Genomic DNA, 27,537 nt, shown 5'->3' with positions numbered 1-27,537 from the left:
TTCTTCCATTAGACAAAGAGTTTTATTGTAGATGTCCTCATTAAAATCTGCTTCTGGATTGTTAACTTCTTGCCTGTATCTGTGAAGAATGTCTTCAGATATTACATCACGAAAAGCCATCCAGATCTCAAGAGGATTTCTTGGCTCACAGGCTGTTAAAATTATCACAAATAGGCTTCGCAAATTTGAAGGTGATTGAGTGGCACTTGCCTCTCCTACTGCTTGATGCAAGTGATGGTCATTTTCTAGAAGGCCTCGAGCAAGGCACGCTGCTCTGTATGTTTCAAACACCTGACCATTGTATGCTCGCAAATTTTGAAATGAAGTTGGACCAGCAACCTCATTGAGCAACAGGCGTAAGAAATAACACTCCCCTGCTTTTGGACTAATCGTGTAGATTCTCCCAATGCATGGTGCCTTCCATACATCATCATTTTCAGTACCTTCAACTTGTACCCCACGCATTCTTCTCATCCATTTCTTTGTCGATTTGTTCCAAGTGTAAAACTCAGGGACTTCTACGTATTTGAGACCCCTTGCAAAGTCATCCTCATGGCAGAGTTGAAAAAATGCTGTCAAAGTTGTGGCAGGCGGTGGACCTTGGGCTCGTTCCAGAGCAGTATCAGCTGAGAACATGACACGCTGCCCATTTTCAAGATGAACAGAAAGTTGTACAATTGGGGGGAAATGTTCATGGATGGGATGTTCCAATATCCTCCAGGCTGCCTCTGAACTGCCGACATACCTTGCATTCTGGAACTGCTGGATCTCATCCACAATGTGACTTTGTACTTGGCCTTGTTGGTTAGCTGCTCCATCAGTTCTTTGTAGTTCAAACACTGCTTGATCACATCCTTTATTCACGTATTTGAGGACATATTTGATGCTTTGGATTGAGCTGCAAATTTCTACGTTAATGTGAGCGTTGAACTGCTGAAGGAGGACCTTGTTGTACGGAACAATCCACTGGTTTGTTATTTCTTGATTAACATACCGACCATTTCTCTTCATCCTTATTGTACCAGTCTGGCCTCCATCTTCTGGTTTTCTTCGCCTGTACTTGGGGTAAGAGTCTTGGCCTTGCTTGGTACACTGAAGAAATTCTTTTGGGTATTTTTTGGAACATTTGTTGTCAATCATACATGGACAATTTGGATTAAATGGTCCACAAGGTCCATGCACCATATGTGCCATCACTTTAGCATGAAGATCAGGATCTTCCTCTTTGTCAGGGATCTCTGCAGATATGCAGAGATCCATTTTTTCTGGTAGAAGTTTGTCCTCTGGGGCCTGCCAGGTGAGGATGTGTGCATGCGGCAGTCCTCTTTTTTGATATTCAATACTGTACAGGAAAGCCCTCAACCTGCCAAATCCTCCCTTTTTAATAAATTCAAGTAACTTTTTTAGCTTCTGCCTGAAAACCCTGGCAACAATATCTGGACGATCCTGAGGGTCTTGCCCTTGAAGACAATTTTCTGTAATTTCTGTCCACTTTGGATTTGTTGTGAACATGATGAAGAGGTCGGCTCGGCCCATTCGCCGAACATATGCCATGGCATCACTTTGACGCTCAAACATGTATCGAGGGCCTCCTGTATAAGTTGCCGGAAGTACAACTCGTTGACCAAACTGTTCTGGATTCCCATCCTCCCTAAGAATTGAATCTCTCAAGTTGCTATAATTGTCAGCTCTCAGGGTCTGTTGCTCACGCCTCAGGAACTGTAAACGTTCTGTTTCAATCTTGCAGTACACATCCACCAGCCATTGTTGAAATAGCCTTCGGTACCAGAGAAAATAGTTTCCAGGCCGAGTCATTAAATGGTACGAATAAAATTGCTGTTGGGTAACTTTTCGCCCATTGGATGCCTTCATGTAGATGTTGTAAGATGGAGAACCATAGGTGTACATTAACGGGTACATTAAAGTATCATAGAGGGGATGTAGTTCGGAGATCCATTTTAATGTATCATTTCTAAAACGCAAGACAATATCCCGGTTAGCTGTTGGTTCATTCTCCATTAATATTCCAATCTCATACGTTGTTGTTGGAGCATTGAATCGCCGTGGATGCTCTTCTTGCGGCCTTCGGTCTTCCCTTATGACAACTTTATGTTCTACCAAGTGTTCTTCTTCAATCCTCTCCTTTGTTGTTTTCAGCTGACAAATAAAGCTGTTGTTCTCATGTAAAAATTCAGTCAGACTTTGGAGAATGTCTCTATTGAGTCTACTGTCACGTCCCCGATTATGTAGTTCCTCTTCCAGACTATCCAAGAAGTAGACTTGAATAAATTTTGCTGTTTCATCTTCAGGTGGTAAAAGACTCCCAATCTGGTGGCAAACCTGGCCTCGAATTCTAAAAGAAGGATTCCACCCATGTACTGCCGCAATTTTGTGACCAAATGATGTCATTGCAAAACAATTGTTATAACTGCGTAGATTTTGCAGAAAATCTTTAGAGATGGGACCATTGCCGGAGAGCAAATCTTGAAGCAACTGAGGCAGTGGTGGAAAGCTATCAAGCACAACTTTGCCAGAAGAACAACAACAACCAGGGGTTTCTCCTTTAAATTTTACAGCTGAGCAATGTTGACATACTTTGTCCATTTTTCCTATATCAGCTGTAGTGAGAGAGTCATTTTTGTTGTAGAGCAATCCTTTTCTATTGCAGTGTTCTATTTCATGGTGTCTCAAAGCAGTCATTCGTTGTCTAGCTGCCTCGTTTTCTGTCAATTGCTGGGGCAAAGTCATACTCTCTCTCCATGCAGCCTCTCGTTGTTGCCCTTGGTATAGGCGAAAGCTTTGTTGGGTTTCCGATTCATTCTGATGTCGTTGAGCCACTCTCAACTGACCTTGTGTACGTCTACTTACCTCATATAATTCATTCGATCGTAATATTGCTTCTCTTTCCAGTGCATATCTTTGCCTTTCTTGAATTTCATCTTGTGATGAATTTAACCGCCTTACAGCATGTCTAGTTCTGTCAGCTTCACGTTGGGTTTCTCTTTCCAAATCTGACAGTCTTGCTCTCCTTTCTCTTTGACGTATCCTGTTAAGTTCTAGACGTCTTTCTCTATCTGAATTGTTTTCATTGGAGCGAATTGCAGCAACTCTTAGTCTATTAGCTTCCAATCTTTCCATTCTTTCTTCCTCACTTTCGTTTCTACTTCGTTTGGGTGGCATAATTTCGGTTTTAAACGGAATTGTTTAACGATATTAATGATTGTAAATTAATTAAGCGTAAAGGAAATGTATACTAACTGAAATGGACGAACTATAAATAATATTTCTGAATAGTACAATTATAAACAATTATATTGTACCTATTTACTATGCCTCCCCACGGGACAGAGTTAGACACCAGGGTCGTTTTTTAACGTGGAGAAAAGGTACAAAAATAAAAATTGTCTCAGTCGTGAAGGATTTCTCCTCCACCGAAAGAGAACAAGAAAATGAAGTGCAGCATCTGAAGAACAGATACTACACTTTGATCTTGACCAAAAGGAATGAATAAAAGCGACCTACGTGTGACTCATTACTTCCGGGTGTAAACGTCACAGTCTAAAAGTAATAATTAAAAAAAAAAGTAAATGTAAAATAAATGTAATACCAACTTAGGTTAACTAAGTAAACAGTACAATTAAAACAGTTCTATTAAAACAAATAATTACTAAGATCTAGGTAATTGTTAGTCTCATTGTTATGGTTTTAAAGAAAAAAATGTGTAAAAAAAAGTTCTGCTTTTGTGAGTACGTGTATTTCTTTTAAATTACATAACCTTTTTATTTTATTATTTATATCTCTTTCAAATTTATATATTTTGTTAGTAAACTGGAAGAAATTCAGTTGAATAAAACCTTGTTCGTGTTCTTTACGTTAAACTCATATTTTTATAAAAGGCTCATCCGGTTTAAAGAAAGCACTAAGTTTAAATAAGACTGGAAATAACTAATTCAATATATAAATAGAAAAATGAAATAAATATAAGCTTTAAGTCTTAAGATAGTAATAATCAAAATGTAATAAATTATTTGTAGTTCAAATCTATGATAAGACAGGCTTTCGAAATAGGCTCGACCAGAAAGATTAAATTGGAACGAAATTATAATTTCCGTGCCATTTTCAAAACAACCCCACAAAAGTAACGATATCCTGCAGTTGGTTAAATGACAATGGTTGTAAGAAAAATGTAAAAGAAAATGCGCTTATCTGTTTATTTTGACCTGTTTTATTTAATTAAAAAAAAATTGGCTATAACTGGAAGAGAGCGTTATGTTTTGGGGGTTGTTTAAAAAATAGAATGGAAATAAAGTTAGTTCCGTTTTAATTGTGTTTAATTGCGGCAAGCGCTAACAAAATCGAAAAATCACTGTTTACATTCGAAATGTTAACTTTTATAGGTTTACAGGTTTGCTGACAAGGCTGGGGGTGTTTAATACAATTATTTTACTAAATTGATTTTTTTCATTTAAAAATAAAATTATTTCTTTTTTAATAAAGTTTTATTTTAAAATATTTGTTTTTGTTTATTTATATAAAATTACGATAGTTGAATTGTATTCTTTCAATTATATTGGCAAGTAAAATATAAAAGATTAAAACGGAACGAAATTGAAATTTCCATTACATTTTCAATACAATCCCAAAACATAAAGCTTTGCTCGCCAATGAATTGTTTTGATAATATACGTAAAGTGAAATAAATCGAATATAAAATTAAATGAAAATATATTAAATAATTAAATGTTAAATAGATTTTGTAAATAGTACAGTTGAAATGATTAGAATATTTCCAATATGTAATAAGGTCGAGGTAATTAGTTAAAGAGATTTAATATAATGTGATATGCAAATGAGCATAAGTCATTCGATATGGGGGTGGTTTGTAGACTAGTATATAAAGAAATTAGGCAAAGATTCTTATGTCTCCTATAACAGAAACATCCTAAAATGGGTTCTAATGTTTCTCTACCAGGAGAGATCTACCCTCTTACCTCCTTTATATTTCGTTGATGATGGAGAGCTGTACACACAGACAGAAACACACGAACCCTATTACTTTATAAAAATATAGATATATATATATATATATATATATATTCTCTTTACTATTTAAATGTCACATTGAAGCCGATAAACTTGATTTCAGTGTTATGTGACCAGTAGCGTAAGAGTTTATCGTGTTAAATATTTACATGCACAGACCCTGTTTTATTTCTATAGATAAAATAAACACATACCTAACTTTACATATATACAAACCTAACTTTATATAAATAAATATATACACAAACCTAACTTTATAAAAACATATACACAAACTTAACTTTATATATAGACATATACACATACCTAAGTTTATATAAAGATATAAACATATATGCAGACCTTGCTTTATATACACAGGTACACATACCTAATTTTATATAAACAGGTACACGTACCTAACTTTATATAAATATATAAACGGGTACACATGCCTAACTTTATATAAGCATACACATACCTAACTTTATATAAGCATACACATACCTAACTTTATATAAACATACACATACCTAACTTTATATAAACATACACATACCTAACTTTATATAAATAGATAAACATATTCATAAAATGAGTACTTTTTTAAAATGCTCATAACTTCAGTTATGTAATCTATATTTTCACACACCTTTCAGATTGCTTTTGAGCATCAGCACCCTCCTCCGTCTCCATAAAAAATGCGGCCCTGTCGGTAGGGCATTAGAATACGCCGACTGCCTCCCTGCAGAGGGTAAAAGTCCCTCAATAGGGGTCCTGGATATGACCTTAAACTATATCCAGTGGTGAGGCCCCAGCTTGTGGGCTTTGAGGAGTGTGGAGCCACCCTTTAATTACCATTGCTCCCAGGTCCACTCTGACCCGGAGTGGTAGTACCTGTTAGGGTCCCAACTATGGGTTAAATAGAAACCGACGTGAAAACAACAAATATATTCTATTTAAAAAAATTTTCTTCAAAATCTTTGGATTCGGCATTAAATAACCCGAAAAGGGTTGATATGCCGTAAAACAAAAACAACCAACCAAACCAACCATAAAAAATGCTTCAAGTTCTTTTTGTCGATGAAATACAAACCGTTTCTTAGTATATTAAAATGTACTTATTATTTTGGTTTTGCTAGATCGATTTATATTTCACTGATAAATATAAAGTCATGAATTGTTTTGTTGGAGAGAAAAAAATTAATTGTTTTTATTTTTGTATTTTTCAGTACTTAAGCGGACGCTTCCTTTGTGCATTGAAAGAAATTAAACTTTATGTTCGGTAAATATTTTTTTCTTGTTTCAGCTACATTCTTTCTTCTATTTTTCTCTCTCTTTTCTTTTTGTTTCCTTTTTCATTTTTCTTGGTCGTTTGTTTTTCATTTTTCTATTTTTTCATTTTCTTTTTTCATTTTTCTTTTTTTTTCTTTTTTCTTTTTCTTTTTTCATTTTTTGTTTTTCTTTTTTTCTTTACTGTGTTTTCTGTTGTTTGCTTTTCCCCTTACATTTTCTCTCTCTTTTTTTATTTCTTTTGCTTTTCTCTATTCCTTTTTTCTTTTTCCTGTTTTCCTTTTACTCTTTTTTTCTATTTTTTGTTCGTTTCTTTCTCTTCTTTCTCTTTTCCTTTTTCTCTTTTCCTACTATATCTTCCTGTATTTGTCTTTCCTTTTCTTTTGCCATTCCTTTTTTTATTCCACATTTCAGTTTTTAATGAGAATTAACCTCAACCCTTGATGATTCTTACATCATTAAACTTGAATTTCAAGTAAAAACCAATGGTATCTACTTAACTGTCATGTCGAATTTAGTAATATATCCAAAAATTATGAAAAACGATAAGATAGAAAATTAATTATTAATAGAAAATAGTTTTCGAAATAACTTTAAAGGTCAGTCTTGTTACAATTAAGGACGGATGTTATGCAATCATGGATTTGTTAAAGTACATGTTTTCTGTAAATTAACTAAGTAACATTGGTTTTAGTCGCATTTGACATAAAAAGTAAGTGGTTATCATTCTTTTTTAATGAAAACTTAATATTTCGACTGCTGGGTTTTGCTGTTATATAACAAAAAAGTACCATAGTTTTTTATAATGTAACCTCCATTCTTAGGGCATTTTTTTATTCTGTGGTTGTATTCTTTATCTACTAGTTTTTTGTTGTGCATTATCTATTATCATACCATATCTCAGTTATTAACGAAAATATTTTCTGAAATAACTTTCTAGTTAAATAAATAGCATGAAGTTAGGGGAAATAACTCAGTCCGTCTTGTTACAATTAATGGTGGCTATCATACAATCATCTATTTGTCTAAGTATATGTTTTATGTAATGATGCGTAATATTTAACTAATTATGACTCAACAATTAAGTAGATAACATTGGTTTTAGTTGAAATTGACATGAAAAGTAACTGGTTATCATTGTTTTTTAATGAAAACTCAATTTTTTGACTGTTGGATTTTGATATTACAAGGAAGAATAACCTACATTTGCCTACATAATCATAAAACTCTGTGGACCATCCGGCTGTGTTTGCTAGAATCTTGTCTTCAACGATTGGGTGATTTCATCTTGTGAAAAAGGGATGACAGGTGAATTAATATATATATATATATATATATATATATATATATATATATATTTTTTTTTTTTTTTTTTCTGTAGAAATATATTTTCTAATAATATACACCAATCCTTATTTAAGAAGCTCAATGTAATTACAGAGCAATATAGTGAATAAATGACAAAAAACTATATTCAAAGATTCTTGATGTTGACCATCTTATAATTTATTCCTTTAATTCAGTTACAATTCTTGACAGTATCTGTTTCATAGCACAAAATCAATCACTTAATTATTATATCAATCAGTGAATCTATTATGCCCTAAACTCATCAGAAGATTGGTTGTTGCTATTTCTTCTGATGAGTTAAGGGCATAATAGATTCACTGATTGATATAATAATTAAGTGATTGATTTTGCACTACGAAACAGATACTGTCAAGAATTGTAAATGTCAACTGAATTAAAGGAATAAATTATAAGATGGTCAACATCACAAATTTTGGAATATAGTTTTTTATCATTTATTCACTATATGTGTGTGTGTGTGTGTGTGTGTGTGTGTGTGTGTGTGTGTGTGTGTGTGTGTGTGTGGACATGGCTCAGAAGCTAAGGAATAAGGGTGAAGAATTGTATGTTTTAATTTGGATTCTAGCTGATGGCACCCAAAGTGTATATATATTTTTGTTAGTTTTGATCTCACTACTATATATTACATTCAATATAATAATCGATAGAGAATTGTCTCTATAATAATAAATATGTAATCTGCATGAATTAAAACATATTTAAGTGTATCTTATGACCAGGCAACGCCAGGTGGCCTGCTAGTATTGATATAAAACCCTGTCTTTTCCTCCTTTCAGAGAACCAGGAGGTGACTATGGTGCTTGTCCCAAAACAGGAGATGCATTGACAAGATTCTTTATTTCATGCTGGGAAACTCTTCAAACCAAATCCAGAAGAGGTATTAACATATCTATTTTTTTTTTCATCTTTTTACCAAAAATCATTTTTTTACTATTTTTTTTTTTTTTTTACTTTATTGTTCTCATTATTATTTTTATTGAGTTGTAATTTGAGATCATTAATCCACTGTCAAAATCTATAGAATCTTAAATCCAATTGTAAAAATCTTGCATCGTAATAAAACGATACAGCTAATTGATATTTCTGAGGTAAAAACTCCTGTTAATCTTAGATTTTCTGTGAGGATTCACTTTTTCTTTTTTTTTTATGTTAGGGTTCAAAAGTCCTCTCCATAATCATGTCAGGTTAGATCAGATTTAGTCAAAGGTTTTCTGTCCAGTTGACTGAATTTAGCATTAAATAATCCAAAACAGTTGACATACTATAAAACAACTAGCAAGGTGTTTGTATGACAAGCTTAAAGTGAAAACATGGTTGCATAATCTAAAAATTTCCAATGCCTTGTATTCCTTAAGTTGAGTAGGAAGTTGATACTCAAAATGTCCAGAAGATCTCTTGAAAAGTTGATGTCATGAGAAAGTATATCCCTTATAAAAATTGTTTTGACATTTTATTTTTCTTTACAAAAATAAATAAAATATTAAAATATTTACTTAATAATAATAATAATAATAATAACATAAATAAAAATAATAATATATTATAATAATTAATAACATAATTAATAATTAATTAATTTTATAATAATAAAATAAATGATAATATAAAAATTAATAATACGTGTTAAAATAATTAATAACATAATAATACTAAAATTAAATAAAAAGTACATAAATGCTCTTTTTAATCCATTTTAAGAATAATCTAGAAAGACTTTCGAAAGAACACGGAAGTGTTCTTTTTTAACCTAATAAGAACAATCTATATATCTATAAAAGTGAACGTGTGTGTGTTTGTGTCGGTGTGTATTTCCCTACGCAATAACTCTGTCAATTTTCAGTCTACAGACTCGAAATTTAATATACAGGGTACTGAGATTTGGGAAAATCTTTGTCATCCTTTTTCAGCCAGAAATTTGTCTGTTAATAGGTCAAAGTTCAACGATTTGATCTTTGAGAACTCTACCAAACTCTGTGTGAAGGGACGCGTCACTTGCAAACAAGTGAGTTTCATAAACAGCTGTTAACCTATGAGCTAATGACTCATTTGAACTCCAGTAATGTTTCTAGGAGTCATTTCAGCCAAAGAAACTTCAAAAAAGTCATTCTCAACATTAACTAAAGAATTGAATTTGGGGTAAATACAAAGATTTCTTTATAATTTCGCATTGTCCAAAGTTTTATATTTTTAAACTCCTCGGATTCAAGACGTTATAAACTTAATATTAGTCTTGTTATATCAGTACGAACAATATGTGTTTATCTATAAATGTTTGTTTTTTTTTTTTTTTTTGTAAAAATAAATATTTCATTCTTTATATCTCGGAGTTGATTAGTTTTATTTACTTTTTTGGTTTGTTGTTTGTTCATAACCCAAGGCAAAAACGTAATTTTGATACAAAATTCAAATACAACTATTACAAGGTATCCATTTGTTTAAATAAATCTGTCAACATTTTTTTTATTTTTATTTGTAGCCGAGTTCTTCAGTAAAGTCCTACTGACATTGAATGCACAAAGCTGGGGTCCTATTCCAATTGTCTTCATCTGCCGAGCCCTTTCTAAGTTACCCTGCATGGGCATCTGGGACAAACAGGCTGTCATGTACATCAGGTAAGATAACAGGTCTTCTTCACTAATGCAAATGAGTTTTGAATGAAGTGATATATGCAAACGACACTTCAAAAACCAACAAGGACTTAAATTTCTCAACCCTGTAGCATGTGGTGCAATGGGGCAGATGGGGGCTGATTAATTTTAACGCATCAAAAACCAGGCTTATATCTTTTTAACATAAACACTTTGATCATCATTTGGTCCCCAGTGATATGAATGGCTCTTGTCTGAAAGAAGCTTCTTGCTTTGATAAACTTCTAGGTCTGACCTTCACTCCTGGCCTGAAATGGATGACTTGCATCAAATTTGTTGCCAAATTGAGGATATAGGCCTTAAATGGAGAAAAAATTAAAAAAAAAAGCTTGATATAGAATTTTGTAACATTGGCAATATATATATTAGTGCAACTATGCTATAATAGCAAAATTCAAAATTTTTAATATTGATTTTCAAGGCAAACTAATGGTCTCTACTTAATTGTCATATTACAGTAATGAATATATCCAAAAATTATGAAAAACGATAAGGTAGAAAAAAATTATTAAAGTAAACATTTTTTTATGAAAATTACTTAAAATGAAATGTTTGGCTGAAAAAACACCAGAGAGTTCCAAGGGGAGGTAAATAGCATGTAACTATTGCCAATTTTGTAATAAATTGTGCATTAACAATCATAAATCTGAGTTACTTGCTTTGTTTTTAGCATAACTGAGTTACATCCCTTGTTACTATGTCACATATTCCCTAAGAAATATGGCGAGGGTTTTTTTACGATAAAGATTGAAAACACTGGTTATTTTAAATAATGTGGTAATATTTAAGTACTTCTAACATGTCAATTTAGTAGATTATCATTGCTTTTAGCTGAAATTGACACAAGAAAGTCTATAGATGCCATTTTTTTTTTTTTAAATTGATTTCTTTGTTTTCGAATTTTGCTATTATAGTATAGTTGCACTTATTTTTAAAAATATTTTACATGTATTTTGTTCTTACTTGCATCAGGTAGTCAGGTGGAATATCTGTGTCTATGCAAATATATATATATATATATATATATATATATATATATATACACTAGCATTTCAGCCCGGCGTTGCCCAAGTGTTTGGAGGTGTATGTTGCGCAAAAAAAAAAAAGTGGTCAATTTTTTAAAATTTTGACCCCTATTATGACCCCTTAACATTTATTGTTTTGGGCTCAAATCAAGTTATTAAGTTAGATTCCTGTCCATGGCACCTATGTCTAAAATTTCAATTGTTTATACCCAAAATTGTCGGAAGAGTTTGGTAGAGTTCTCAAAGGTCAAATCGTTGAACTTTGACCTCTTAACAGACAAATTTCTGGCCAAAAATGGATGACAAAGATTTTCCCAAATCTCAGTACCCTGTATATCAAATTTCGAGTCTGTAGACTGAAAATTGACAGAGTTATTGTGTAGGGAAATGTACACAGACACACACACACACACACACACACACACACACACACACACACACACACGACAGATATACTAGCATGGGTGCCCGGCATTGCCCGGGTGTTTGGAGGTGTAAAAAAATATATCAAAATCAAAAAATATATCATAAAATGAAAATATATCAATATCAAAATCTATATAAAATATGTTTTAAAATAATTCAAAATATTTAGTAATTCAATTTTTAAAATATTAAAAACAAAAAATAATCCAAAATATTTCCATGGAAAATTGAAATATTTTCTGGAGAAATACAAAATATATTAAAGAAATTTGAAATATTTAAAATAAATAAATGCAAAAAATGATTAATATTTTTTGTAAATTATTCAAGCAATATACTTCAAAAATATTTTTTTAATCTGTTCAAAATAATCTAAAATAATTTATTTAATGAATGCAAAATATTTTCATTTCTCATATTTTACACTTGTTTAGGTATGTGGTGATAGAGATAAACACATCCTGGATTCAAAGCATGTGCAATATTTTACTTATCATGCGGCCATTTTTAAAATTGTTTTTGTAGGTGATGATGCATGGATGTTAATCTGTTCTACAAAGAAAATGACCTGTTCCCTATTGATTGGAGTGTTATGGTAGTTCCATGCAGTTCTAGGAGGTCCATCCTCCCAGTCTTTGCCTTCTCTCTTTGAAAAGGGGTTAGTTTATTGCTAATCTTAGCAGCTCCTCCCTAGATGTTCCTGTAATCTGACAGGCAACCTTTGCACATTGATGCGATGTTGCTTCTTGCATGAATTTTACGGATTAGAATGCCGTAACCCTTTATGGCCTGAATTATGATGTAAATAATTTAAAAATATTTATTGTTTATTTTAGTTAGTTTGAAGGATTATGATACTATGATTGTCTTCAAACGAAAAAAATTATGAAGTTCAATAGTTAAACTACCACTGAGAATTTTTGCATTTCATAAACTTACCTTGATTATTATCCATAGTGTTTGAAAAAAAATGTGTTTATGACAACAAACGAAATCCGCCACTCACTGAGACAAATGAATGTAAACAATGGACAGTTGCAATCTGGAGGTATTTGGCATCTACCCAGATACTGAACTAATATGTACAAGGCGTGTTTGAATCAATTCCCACTTTATTTATGGCATTATATTCATTTATTTATGACTGAACGAATTACTTCAACCAGGTCATAAAGGGTTAACCAAGTAATTCACTTCTAAATAATGGCGGGGATTTTTTTTTTTCAGTCCCAAAATCAACAGAAATTTGACCATTCCTGTAATGACCTGTTCCCTGTTGATTGTAGTGTAATGCTGGTTCTGTGAAAAGGGGTTAATTTATTGCTAATCATCTGGGGCGCTTCTGCCTGAAAATGGTGATGGGGTTGTACAGGCATCTTTTGTGGGGTCAGAATGTTTCAATTCCACTTTCCGACCCTAGTGTCACATGTCTCATGGTGGAACAGAAATAAATACATTCTAAATCGCACACATACACACTCATGCACACAAACACGAACACATACAAAAAAATAAATACCCAAACGAGGAAGAGATTCCCGCAGTTTGGAGAGCACTTTTGTTAGTTTTGTTCTGGTTTTATTTGAGCAAGAGTTTCTCTAGAATTTTAGATCGTCGTTGAGATTTTATTATGCTACAAAGAATTTTTCAGTTTCTTATAAGCTTTTCTACTTGAGTGCTGTGAGGAATACAATCAAAATTTGTTCCAAGCATCACCAGATTACCACTGTCAGATGCAGGAGTTTGCCTTGCAACATTGTTGTTTTTAATATGCATTTGGTGCCGTTTTTTTTAAATTTCTTTATTTTTATCGTTTATTTTGTTTTTATTCTTGCAGAGAGATTGTGGTAACAAATCTGCGAACAGTGGAGACATATATACGTGGAGCTACACAGTCTTACCTCGGTGAAGTCCTGGTCAATCTTCTTGACATTGTAAGTTAACTTATTACACTATAACCAAGTTTTTAATCTGTAAGCACAGAACAGAAAGAGAAGTTAGGCTTCTTGTCCAGTATTCCACCTAATTCAAAAAAATTAAAAATTCGGAAACATCTTTATGAGGTACTTCTGCATTTATGAACTGCGATTTCCACAAAGTTACTCGGGTGTGCCTGGCAGATGACAGGAAAAACCGGAAACGGTCAACAAGTAGTTTTTGGATATTAAGACATTATTTTCTAATGTATTACTTTATGAATGGTTGCCATTCTTAACATGGTGGGGGGTAACAATTTGTGTGTTTTTTTATAAGGCTCACCTGTCATCACCCGTCATCTGCTGGGCACACCCATTCATGGCCATATATTTAACCATTTTATTTTCTTTTCAAGTCTCAGGTCACTCCCTTCTCCGACTGGGCCTATTGCACTTCCACTCTATGCCGTCATGAAAGTATTGGACGTAACAAAAGTCTCTGGCTTCATTTTGTTACCTGGCTTCAAGAAAATGTCAATGACAACTCACCTGGGGACTGGAAGAAAGACCAATTCGTTAAAGGCTTAGAGAAAGCAACAATTACTTACCTGAAGGAAGGTAAGTATTTTCTTTTTTTTTTTTTGTTTTATTTTTACTTAGCCATATTTACCTAATATTTTATTGGTACTTACGCAGAATAAGAACCATGCTATTGTTGGAATTTTCTGGACAGCTTGTATAAAACATTGAAAGGTGGCAAAACGTTGAGCCAATGAAACATCATTTAAGAAACATTTACTTGCTATCATTGGTTTATTGTAACAACAAAAAAAAGTAAATATTTATCTTTATTTTAACAAAACAAAATCATAAAAAGAAAAAAAATCAAAATATTTTTTCTATCAGTTACTTATTATTCAAAAAATAAATATTTATTCATGAAACTTAGAATGATGTTTTTTCCTTGATTTAAATTTTAATTTTCAAAAATTGTCCAATAATTATTTATTGTATTTCTTTCATAACAACAAAAAGAATATTGTTTTCATTTTTTAATTAATTTTTCATTGCAGTATCTTCATATTAATAATACCAAAAATAATATATAAAAAACAAGTGAAGTATGCACGGTCCCCCGTGAGTGCACAGTGAACAAGGCATAAAAAAAAATTGCTCTTCCCATTTAGCCCCAAAAGTCCCCAGGGAACTTGAAATCCTTGTGAAAATGAAAAAACGGTGCAGTTTTAGGCCTTAATATATGTACATTTCAGTTCTGCACCATGCAAAAAAAGAAATGACTAAGTCCATCACTTGACCCCCCCCCCATTTAGCCCCAAAAGTCCTCAAGGCCTTAACATATTTAAATTTGAGTTCAGCACCATGCAAAACTGCTAAATAGACATACACAGAAAATTTTGGACAAATATGGTAAAATAGTCCCAAAAATGGAGCATTTTTATTAGCCTTAAAGGAACCCCTGGGGCACACTCAAGAGTTATCGTAAACTATAGACAAACAAAATTATATAGAAATCAGTTAGTTACAATTTTTCATAAAGTTTTATAAAAATCCAAGGCATTAATTTTTTTTTAATAAGCACAAATGTGTCAATTTTAGCCATTTTAACCCAAAAGGCACCCGTAGGGGACAACCAGAGTTTTCTCAGAAACTCTGTTCTGTTACTTTTTACTCATATCATGTTTAATGTTTGTGTAAAATTTCAAAAACTTCCAAGGCATATTTATTGAGAAAAGTGCGGACAGACGAACAGACAAGGGTGAATTTACAGGTTCACCTTCCTTTTGTCAGGGGACCAAAAATCTTGGAATCTTCGTTCCGCACCTTCTGCTGTTTTTATATAAACTGTCTTGAAAAATTTCAACAATAGCATGGTCCTTATTCTGCATAAATACTCATTCCTTGAATGGAAGGTGATTCAAAATTCAATGATTCAAAATATAAACTTTATAAGTATCTCCACCGTTTGAAAGCATCATAATTAAAGAAATGTAAAACTGTTCAGAGACCAATGAAAATGTAGATTTAATTTTTAAAAAAAAAGACATATTTATTTAAAGTTAAAATATTTGACCCATATAAGAGTATTGGTCTTATGTATTTTACATTTTTTTCAATTACAATGCGTTCAAACTTTGGTTGATACTTATAAAACTTAACTACTCGTTCATACTAAGGCACTAAACCATTAGCTCATGTTAAATAATGGTTGGGTAACGCCGGGAAAGGAACAGGTCTGGGAATCGAGTAACAAAAAAAAACTTGGGCAATACCAGGTTTTCCCCAAAAATAGTAAGTGGAACAAAAAACAGTCTCTAATGTAATTGTATCCCAGATTTTGACCAGCGACGTAAAAAGACATCAAATGTGGAACAATGGACGAATTCATAATAAATAAATACTTTTGAGTGAAAGAGAGAAAGTTTGCCCATCAACAGACGTGTGTGTATGCATTTTTGTTATTGCCATCAGGCTGCCACCTTATCTCTTTCTCCCTCTCTCTGCCACATGCTGATTGTCAAAATAAAAAAGTGAATTAGAGGCCAGTTAATGGACTTTGTTGCAAAAACGCATGCTGAACACCACTTAGCAGAGTCTATCAAGGAATGGGAAATCCCCATTACAGAGAAGCCATTCAGGAAAACTGCATTGGTTGTTTTAAGGAAATCCAGTGATTTTGAACATCGATGCAGTAACAGAACATGCTGATTTTCCAATGCAGAAGTGTCGACATTCACATGAGAATTTGAACGAGGAGTCTAATGTAGCGCCATATCATGACGTGTAGTATGATGTTAGGAGTTGTTAATAGCATAGACACAGATAATTACATAATTGGGACACAGCTGTAAATAAGGATAGCATTGAGGCTTGAAAAATTAACAAAAATCAGGAGAAAAAAAAATGCTTGTGATAAATGAGAATTATGCTTCACAAAGCAGTGAAGCTTTGCTAATGAGAAATCTTTTTTGTTGCAGGATGACAGACCATATTTTGTGGATACTCATGTCAACTTTAGCCAACAATGTTTACCAAAATGTGATCTTCCAGGAACAGAATTAGATATTACCCACACATGCGAGGTGGTTGGTTATATTCTCAATTAACCTTGCACCATACAACAGGGCTTTTGATTTCCTTGAAGAAAGCATATGAACATCCAATCTGGAGCCAAAGATGATTTCCCAAAGGAGTTCTTTGGAGATGTCACTTTCGAGGCCTTGATTAAAAACGTAAACTAGGAGTTTGCAGAAATTAAGGAGTATTAGCACTTTCTGGCTACAAAAAGTACAAAATTATAAGTCAAGGACCAACAAACCAAAACATGCAATATTACATTTGTCGCGAATGCATTGGGCTACTTTTTTGGAGTAACAAAGGAAAGGGGCTTATGAGTAATCCAAAAAGCACTAAGGAAATTAGAAAGTATGCAGGGACAGATGCTGCACATATTAGGTTGGTGCAGAAATAATGTTTTTTGGTGTTCAACTAGATATATAAAAACAGCATTATCTTTGCACCAACCCAATAGTAGAAGACAGCATTTCAATCACAAATATTACAAAGTGTGAGGTGAAGATCAACAGACACAAGATAAATTAGCTTATCTTGAGTCTGAAGAGTACTGTGGCTTTGGTGACAAATGAAATAAAAAAGATTAGACAGACAGGTATCTTGATAGACAGCATCTTGATAATAATTGTGAAGTGGGAGGGGGGGGGGTAATAGACATAAGACAAATGAAACAAAAGGATTAAACAGCCAAGTAATCGGAACTGAAAATCCTTACCTACAGATATTGGCTTCACAAAATTATGGCCGACATGTCATTGCATCATCTGGAGCTACAGTTCAGTTTATTGTCACCTTGTGGGAGCTGCTACAAGATAACTTCAAACTGGAGAGTAATCCACAGAAAGATATCTGGCATTACTATAGCATCCTGCATTGCACAACGCTTTTTGACTCACGGTCTATTGTGATCGTACTAGACGTCCCGCTGCTGGATAGAGATCACTCATACATAGTTTATAGTATTTGAAACTTTACGCTTCCATTGCCCAAACGTCCAAAGAGAGGTCAGGGATTTTGACGACATATTTCAGGGTACTATGCAGGGATAATACCTGAAGAAGGATTGTTACAAAAGCCATTATTCAGATAGACAAAGGGAGATGAGGTCGGCTGCTCAGATTAACAGCAACTCTAGATTTAAAGGAGTTGGGCAACTGCAAATCAAACCTATGAATGTGTCCATTCTGACAGTATGGTCTGCAATAATGAGCAAGTTTCCAAATTTTTCATCGGTCACTATTCCAAAGGAGTTTAAGAATATGGAAGTGATGAACTAAAATGCTAACTAGTCTTCTTCTTCATCCTAAAATTACAAAAAAATATGAAAAATCTTTCTCCTTAAAAGGTCAGACAATGAATGACATGTGTAAGATATAGTAGCGGCTTCCTGTTTTAAACATAGTTTGTTGAAATGATGAATAAAGTTAAAATTTACAGAATTAAACTTTAGTAGAAGCATTAAGTAGTGTCATTAATCCAATGTTAATTTGGAAAATTGAGGCACATTTACCACAAATGATTGGAAGGTTATGCATTGGGATATCTCCCATATATGACTAGAAAAATAAAAAAATGTGTTCATATAACTGGAAAAGAGTGAAATGCATTTTGTTCCATCATGAGGACAAAAACTGATGTTTTTTTTTTGGGGGGGGGGGAGTTAACTGAAAAAAAATGTGTTTATGGGACTGGAAAAAAATGTGTTTATGGCACTAGAAAAAAAATGTGTTTATGGAACTTTGAAAAAATATGCTTATGGAACTGGGGAAAAAATGTTTGTGAAATTGGAAAAAATGTGATTATAGAACTGGAAAAAAATGTGTGTTCTTTCCTGTCCAGGATATCTTCAAAATTCTTCTCAAGAGCCAAGTTTCAGTTGCCGCTAGTCTTTTCCTCATGGTGTTGGTCCAGCACTCACAACCATATAATAGAACAGACCATTCGAAGTATTCTGAATTTGAAATTTCTGTATAAGCTATCCAAAAGGAGGGAGGAGAACCCTTGTAAAAATTCAAATATGTCAAAATTTTATGAAATTTTAACAAAGGACATGAGACGTCAACTAAGAAATATTTGTGACTCATCGTGTATTTAAAACATTTCATTTGAAATGTTTTAAATACACGATGAGTCACGGGAAACGGATGTTTTTGAGGAAAACAAAACTCTGCGAATATTTCAACAAAAATTTCATGATGTACATAAAAACATTTACCAAGCTATGCCATTATGGAATAATAAGAAACAAAAAATTATGTCTGACAAATGATGGCCATTTTCACGAGCACAAATTTGAAGCCGTTTTCTAAAGTTAGCCTCCACTTTCACTAAAGTTTCTTCACCTAATTTTTTTTGATATTTTCACATATTGCAGTCTCCAATTTTCCAAGTGTGCGAGGTTTCCCAGTATAGACACGTGATTTAAAAAATCCCCACAGATAAAAATCACATGGAAAGATCGGCTGAGCGATCTCCAAAGCATGAAATGACATGGTTAAGGACTACAGCCTTGACAGAGTACAAAATAGACTTCGTGGCTTAGTGGGGGATGCCCTTTTTTCTACCCTGCAACCTCTCTCCCACAGAAGAGACGTTGCGAGCCTATCCTTGTTTTATCGTTATTTCCATGGCTCGGGTGCTCGTCTGAACTCCAATCTCTGGTCCCCCCCTCACCAATCTGTCACGAAAAACACCAATCTGTCACGAAAAACACCCGTCTAGCTGAATTCACTATTGATTCCTCATCTGCGAAACTCAGGAAGGAAACTGTTTTCAAACATTTGAATATAGCAGTCTGAAGTAACCCTTGCTCTCTCTTTTCCTTTTTCTAAAAAGAATAGTTAAAAAATCCTGTACTTGCCCAAATCACACCAAATGTCACCTGGGATTGGATGAGATAGGTGGATATATGTACTAGAAAAATACTCAGCGTCGCCCAGGATTGGGCTGTATAGTAGTCGCTGATGTAATTCACGAGGATTGTCTGAAGCCCAGTATTGGAACTAAAACAATATATAACGTAAAAGATAAACAAATAACAACAAAGTAAATGGCATCTTAAACAGGTTTAAAGACTACCTTTCGACTACCTATCGCTTACTCAAGGAGAACAAGGAGCATTCTAAAATTCTTTCCGTGGCTCATCCTGTAGTATTTAGGGTGCATAATACATATACAACCTTTATTTGAAAATTCAAATATTTCAGATTTGCATTAAATTTGATCCATTGTCATGAGACACTAGTTAGACACCTCACACTCCATGAGTGATGTTTCTGACAAATGAGGGACAACTGTTGCTTTCTGGGTCAGAATCTATCCATAAAACATTTATCATTGGCTAGTTTTTGACCTTGAAGTGTTTTTTTATTGTTTTAGATCCTTACATCAACTGACTTTATGCTTTGTCTGGAGTGATTTCCATAACAACAAAAAAGATCTGCTAGTGTTATGTAATGGATGGCTGGGACCATCCGATACATAACTATGAAAATAAAAACTTCCTTAAAAAAAAAAAAAAGATTTGAAAGGTGGGCATCGAATATCGATTGTCCACCAGTCGAAGCGGCAAAAATAATTACGTCGTAAACAGAGAAATCGGACGACGATTTTTTTTGTTTACAAAAGTGAAGGTTTGTGGGGAGACGCATTTTTGGCTGAAACGTGACATTCCTTGCATTACAATGGAGGATCAGAATGTCATGTAAAGCTGGCACGAGGTGGCGATGCACGTGTATAAACAAATTCAATAGTCGGTCAGCTGAAGAGAAATGGGTTACTGAGTCTCTGGGTCAGATGCAGCCAATGCATTTGTCAACAAAACTTAAAACGTGACCGGGAAATGCGTGATCCATTATCGATAACAGAGTTGATCGACCAGTGGAATGGAAAAATACCGAACAAAAATCATGTCAATATAATGACGTGATTTTTGGAGTCCAGGAGAAGGAGCAGGTCTAAGGACCACAGAAGAACGTACGTTTGTCAAGTGCGTAACGTCTCTTCCCCCGCCTCTCCATCACCGAATGACAGAGAAGCAAGCCGCACCATTGAACTGTGAACTGTTGAAAATCATTTATGTACAGAATGAGAAAAATATTTCTATAACAAAATATATTTTTATACAAAAAGCCATCGTGTCTTACATCTTGATTGGTGTGCTGCGTTACGTCTGATTGTTGTGTGCATGTTAATTTTGTTTCAGCCGGCAACAGTATTATGACAAGCGGTTGACAACTGACGAGCGAGTAAGAGAAAAAATGCACGGTAAAGGGGGAAATAACTATGCTGTCTTAGCAGTTGCCATGACAACCAAAGGCATAAACAAACTAGACGATCAGTAAAAGTCGGCTACTATGTTTTTGTTGCAGCGGGGAACTTACTAACTACTACCGTTCCCAACCTGGGGTCCTACACAACATAACACTAGCTTCCAATTTGTTCTTAAGACACCTTAAGCCTTGAATTTTAGATATTTTCTAGAATAATGCAAAAGATTTTGATCCAAATCGAAATTAAGATTCTAGACATAAGGTTTAGTAGCATTATATGTTGATTTGCATCTTCATAAAGGGATATAAAATTGGTGCAAAATTATTCTGTTCAAGGAATTTTACCCATCCTAGTATATACAGCGGGTGCAATAAGTATTTGATACAAAGCAAAAAGTTGATTTATTTATAAATAAATATAAATAATGTCAAAAACGGTATTTTTCACATAAGGTCATGTTAAGCAGTGAAGCGGAAAATTCTATAAGAAAATAAAAGATTTTTTTTTACTTACAAAAAGTTAACTGTTTAGAAAAAACATAATACATGCACATGTCTCAGTTTCTGTACGAATTAAAATATGATATGCATGTTTTAGGACCAGGTAATGCCGGGTAGTCTGCTAGTATATTGTTATGGGGTTAAATGGTAATAAGAACAAAGGAACACAGGATTTTAGGAAACGAACATGTATTCACATAAATTACAGTCAGAGTGGGTTGAGTAATATCATTTCTCAACAGTAGGATGTTTGCACACGACCCGCTTGGTCACGTGGCAATCTCGGATTGCCGGGCACCAGTCTCGTTACGGGAAGTGACATCACTAGAGGAAGTGACATCATGAGATAGTCCATTAATCCCATGGAGGGGCGTCTCCAACATATATATATGAAGTTAAAAATTCCTTGAATATCTTAAAAGAGTATCTTTGAAATTTAAAATCAAACACCATCACTGACATTGTCACTGTTTCTATTTTCAGGGTGCAATGCAGGATTGGATCTCACTGAAGCTGTAAAACTAACGAGGACGTTTCTACTTTGTTGTGATGCCGGAATCTTACCTGTCAACTCGATGGTTAACAAGACTGACAACATCCAAACTGCAGAAGATGTTTTAGCCTTTGTAATTGACGTTTTACTATCTCTCAACAGCCATGCTTATCTTCCGACGGGCAAAGCAGATCGAGCTATACATTTTCTACTACTTCTTTTGGAAGAATTTGGACCAGGTAAGTCATGTTTACTTCAGGAATTTTATCATTCGGATTTTTGTGTGTATAAAAAATAATGTTAAAAACAGTATTTTTCACATAAGATCATGTTAAGTAGTGAAGCGGAAAATTCCATTAGAAATTAGAAGATGAAAATTACAGCTACATGTCTGGATATTGAGTCACAGACAGAAAACCACTAGTGACATGCGCTGGATAAGCTGATGAAATCTTTCTCTTTTTTTCTGAAGCAACAGGATGCAATATATATACTATAAAAGGATAAAAAAAATTTGAAACCATTGTTGAATCATAAATAATTGTGCGTTGTCTTCATCATAACAACTGTTGTTTAAAAAATAGATTCCATATATAATCATTCCTGTCTCCAACGAGGTGTTTTTCTTTGGCAAAAAGAAAACTCCCTTTCCAGGTGGCAACAGACCTTTTACACTTCCACTCAGTGTGTGCATGGGGTGATTTGGCCGTTTAAACTTAAAGTTAAAGGAGGGTTGTTTAGTTTTGTTTTAAAAAAAAATAAATTATTGGAGACATGAGTGATTTTATAAACGTATTAAAGAAAAAGAAAACAAACTACTGCTACATGTTATCTACACACTGTTATCTGACTCAAAGCTTAGCCTCTTTACTTTATTGATCCTTAAAAAGTTCTGATCTCAGCATAATTTGAAAAGTTTACTGTTGCATCAACTTGAGTTACAGAGCACCACCCATAAGCTTAAAATCACTAATAAAATGAGAAAAAAGAAATTACAAAGTCTTCTATGAGAAGGGTGAATGCCAACGAAAAGCTCAGAAAAATGCAATAATTAAAACAAACTGATTTTTTTATTAAATAAAATATACAGCATTATTTGTGTGTGTGTTTTTTTTTATTTTCAAATTTAATCTTTGACTTTCTTTTAAAATATTAATTTACTAGCAGGACCTGTGGAAATTCCATGGGATGAGAAATATATTTAATCAACAAATATTTTTTCAAATTACAAAATAATGCATTCAAAATATGTGACTAACTCCTTCTGTTCAATTTTTGCGCCGACCATGGGGGACACATCAGTTCTATCTTTGATGCAATCGTCAACAAGATAGGATGTACAATTTTTATCTTCTAGGGGCCACCATTACTGAACTTAAAATCAACAGTTTGAGAAAAGAAATTGGTCTTTGATTAGCATGGATACCACTGAAGTTTCAGAACAAAAAAATAAATTTTTATGATGTTTTTCATTTAATAATTTCTAGATTCTTCATACTTTTTATTGATTTAAGATTCTTTGATTTTTTTTTTTTTTCAGTTCCTGGATCTGATTCCTTAGAGAATCCTGTTACCAAAATGATTCATCAGCTTGTAGCCAGGTGTGCCACCGAGATTGTCCAATACATTGAAGGACGAGTAAGTTCTGGTATTGAACAGGTAAACACTATGAATTATTATGATTAGGTCGAGGAAGAAGTTTATTATCATCATTCCGTTTAACCTTTATTTTGCATGCTGGCATATGTTGGACATGTTTTCCTTAAACTGAATCTGCTATCTCAACTGATCTACATCTACTAACCCAAGAAGACTAAGCAATGGTTTCTACATGGTCATACCTTTGAAGTTACCTGCTCTACACACATCTCTCTGCATTTGATCTTCCTCTGAGGTCATCAGATCTAAGCTTTTTTTTATGACTCTAAATATAAATCCATCAAATCATTCTCATATCATTTCTCGCTATGCAACGCATGTCTTAAACCCTCTCTTTCATAAATCACGCTATCAACAAATACCAGATAGAATCTACTCTTAGTTGACAGAATTTATGGAATAAATTCCCTGGGTATTCATGAAATTTATGCAATAAATTTCCTGGGTATTCATGAAATTTATGCAATAAATTTCCTGGGTATTCATGAAATTTATGCAATAAATTTCCTGGGTATTCATGAAATTTATGCAATAAATTTCCTGGGTATTCATGAAATTTATGCTATAAATTTCCTGGGTATTTATAAAATTTATGCAATAAATTTCCTGGGTATTCATGAAATTTATGCAATAAATTTCCTGGGTATTCATAAAATTTATGCAATAAAATTAAATTTGTGGGTACTGACTAAATTAAAAAGCAATCGGCATTATATCCTCTAACCCATCTTTATTTAACCTCTCTTCCTCTCGCGCATGTGCACAGTTCAGAAAAAAAGAGAAAAGTTATATCAACTTATTTGCTACATTTCTTGCAACTTCCTGTCTATGATATAATATACTGACATGTGGCCCTAATTTTAATGGAATTTTCCAATTTCTCCTTAGTCTAGCCCAATCTGGAAGATTCTGTTTTTAACATTTTTTTACATAGCTGCATTAATACAAATAGCTTAAATAAATTAATTAAATAAAGGGCTCAGTGTTAAATTCTATGTAAATTCTAGAGGTTGGAATAAAAAAGATTTTTTAATTCTGATAAGATGTACTCGATGAAGGTTGGAAGTTACATTGGTTAAAATGTTATGAGAACAGCAGTTCGAATAATCCAAATAATACAGACTATTAAACCTCATCTCAAAAATTTGGAAATGTTATAAAAATATCTTATAATCTGAAGAGGTCAATGTAGTTTGCTTGAAGCATTGTCTAGTGTGTGGGAATACAGGAAATATAAATTTAAAGAAAGCAATACAAAGGTGTAACAAATAAACACAAACAATTAAAATTTATAACAGTGGAATAAGCTATGCAGATTCATCTTTATTAATACAATATATATGTATATATTTATCTTTTTTATATTTTATATGTATCGTGTTCTTACTTGCATCAGCATGGTCAAATAGAAGATCCATTTTGTAATATTTCAGGAAAACTTCTTTTGTCAGATATGTGTTCGATTTTCAAATGTGCATAGAAAGGTTATTACCTTATTATTATTATTATTATTATTATTATTATTGGCTCACAAGGAGCTTTCACAAAGGTCATCAAAGATCTCTCCTTGAAAATAACCTGTGGTGTTCCCTGGAGACTGAGTGACAACAAGTCTCTCCAGGCTTCCAGTACTCGCCACTTCTTTCGATAACATTCGCAAATGACTTTGTGTTATCGCAACAGCTGCTTACCATGGATTTCTCATTGGCAGCGACCATTACTCTTCACTGAAATTTGAATGGCAATAAGCCTCCCCAAGGTCCCAGTTTTCTTCACACTTGTCCAGCGGAGGTCTCTATATATATATATATATATATATATATATATATATATATATATAAAATTTATAGAAAGCAATATAATACAAAGGTGTAATCGATAAACACAAACTGAAACAAATTAAGATATATAACAGTGGAATAAGCTATACAGATACACCTTTATTAATATGATATATATGTGCATATTTACCTTTTTATATTTTACATGTATTGTGTTTTTACTTTCGTCAGTATGATCAGATGATTCATATTGTAATTTTTCGGGAAAATACCCTTCATCCAGATATTTGTTTGACTTTCAAACTTGCATGTTATATTTTTAAATGCCATCCCTAGATATAATAAATTACATGATCAGTTAATACTATGTTTTCTTTTCTTCTTTTTGTTTTCATTGTTTCCTCCAGATGGACTGTCTTGATCTTATTACTGTTTACTGTTCAATCATTTCCAAATTTCTTGCGTGGCGACTTTGGCCGCAGCTAGATCAAAGTTTGTGTCTTTTAACAACTACATGTACCACGATTCTTAAGCAAACCGCAGACTCTCATTACAAGGTGAGTATTCAGTCTTTGTGATTTCTAAACAGAACTTTTATTAAAATTTAGTTTTCGGATGATACCAGTGCGTGTTCTCTCTCGCTCAACAATGATTGCCGACCCCAACATTGTGTGATGTAAATTTCTTCTCCTTCATCTTCACTTCTGGCTGTGTCCACATCTCCTGCGAACTGGCAACTGCTGAGAGGGTGTACCGGTTCACAAATATAAAAATGAAATAAGAAAAGACGCAAAAAGCATAAATTCCGACACGATCTGTAAATATCAGTTGAAATCTCTGTAAGTGTATGTGTGTGTGACACCATAGACTCTCTGAACACTAAAGTCCACGTCTACATCTTCCCTCGAGGCCGTGTTCATCAGATGACATCAGCTCATCTCGATCTGCTCTGAGTTAAAACTTGTATTCAACCGTTTCCAAAACTCGCAACTGTCTTCAACCATCTCAAACCCAAGACTGTCTGTAAACTGCCTCTAACTGTCGTAAACTGTTGTGAAACTCATTGACATACCTATATAATATGATCAGCCGGTCACTGGTGTGTGACCGACACATGTGTTACACTAAATGTCTTAGAAACAGTCCCATGATGATGTGAAGATGGACCAGTCATTAGAGTCAAGAGGAAAAACATACCTGAGATGTTGGATGTGGCTGTGTGGTTCCTTCTTCTTCCAGGAAAACATCTTCACCTTTGGTGGCAAGGATTTGTGACATTACAGTTTTCTGAATGCAGGTGAAACCATTACAGCAGAAAAGTACTGGATGAAATGCATCAGAAACTTCGACAACAACACCCAGCATTAGTCAACTAAAAAAGGCCTAATTCTCCTCCACAAGAATGCTTGACTGCACATTGTTAAACCAAGTCTGGAGAAGAAGAAGATATTGTACCACACCTAAAACTAACCCAAAATAAAGAAAAACTTCTAAGATGTACCTGCTTGTCAAGGCATGAAAATGTTATATTCCAAAAATCACAAAAAATGTTCAAGTTCAATTTTTTCTAATTTTTTTGTTGGATTACAGTCAGGTTTTTGAAATTATGTGACCCTAGAAAACACCAGTTTATCAAAAGAATAGCAAACAAAACTGATGAATTACGTCCCATGAATTGACCTGGGTGTGACGTCAATCTTAGACAAAGGAACAAATAATTTAGTCAATATAAACAAGCAAGAGACACAGATGAGAGAAGAGTCAAAGCAGACCAGATGCGTATGTGATTGCATTCCTTGCTGCTGTCCTCAGTCTCCACAACTAATGAGTTGGGTTGTCTAAATAAACTGAATTTGTTTTTTTATTGAACGTGGCTGGTATTTCAATAAGCGTTTTTTACTAGGTGCAGAGAAACAGACAGATAAGAGCATATACACCTGTATGCATCAGGTTGACAAAGTTTTTGCGGTTTTTAGCTTTTAAGTTCAGATGAACATATTTCGGCTTAAACAAAAATTTATTGATCGAAATAAGCACC

At 33.5% G+C, this 27,537-nt stretch overlaps 1 protein-coding gene across 2 annotated transcripts in view; it reads left to right on the top strand.

Annotated features, from left to right (window-relative positions):
• Positions 1-27,537, top strand: part of LOC145260409 (tRNA (guanosine(18)-2'-O)-methyltransferase TARBP1-like) — a 126,054-nt gene that overhangs the window by 41,827 nt on the left and 56,690 nt on the right. For both annotated transcript variants that reach the window (XM_080118388.1, XM_080118389.1), the window contains exons 4-11: positions 6,255-6,307; positions 8,463-8,563; positions 10,163-10,298; positions 13,623-13,719; positions 14,118-14,319; positions 22,050-22,298; positions 23,600-23,718; positions 25,907-26,056. In XM_080118388.1, the coding sequence (XP_079974514.1) occupies positions 6,255-6,307; positions 8,463-8,563; positions 10,163-10,298; positions 13,623-13,719; positions 14,118-14,319; positions 22,050-22,298; positions 23,600-23,718; positions 25,907-26,056 (1,107 nt within the window). The remainder of the gene's footprint in view (positions 1-6,254; positions 6,308-8,462; positions 8,564-10,162; positions 10,299-13,622; positions 13,720-14,117; positions 14,320-22,049; positions 22,299-23,599; positions 23,719-25,906; positions 26,057-27,537) is intronic.

This window comes from Euprymna scolopes, chromosome 36 (assembly GCF_053919585.1).
Source record: "Euprymna scolopes isolate OS-2025 chromosome 36, ASM5391958v1, whole genome shotgun sequence".
Classification (NCBI taxonomy): Eukaryota; Metazoa; Mollusca; class Cephalopoda; order Sepiida; family Sepiolidae; genus Euprymna; species Euprymna scolopes.
Note: the sequence above shows the minus strand (reverse complement) of the source record. Positions and strands in the feature narration are given on the sequence as shown.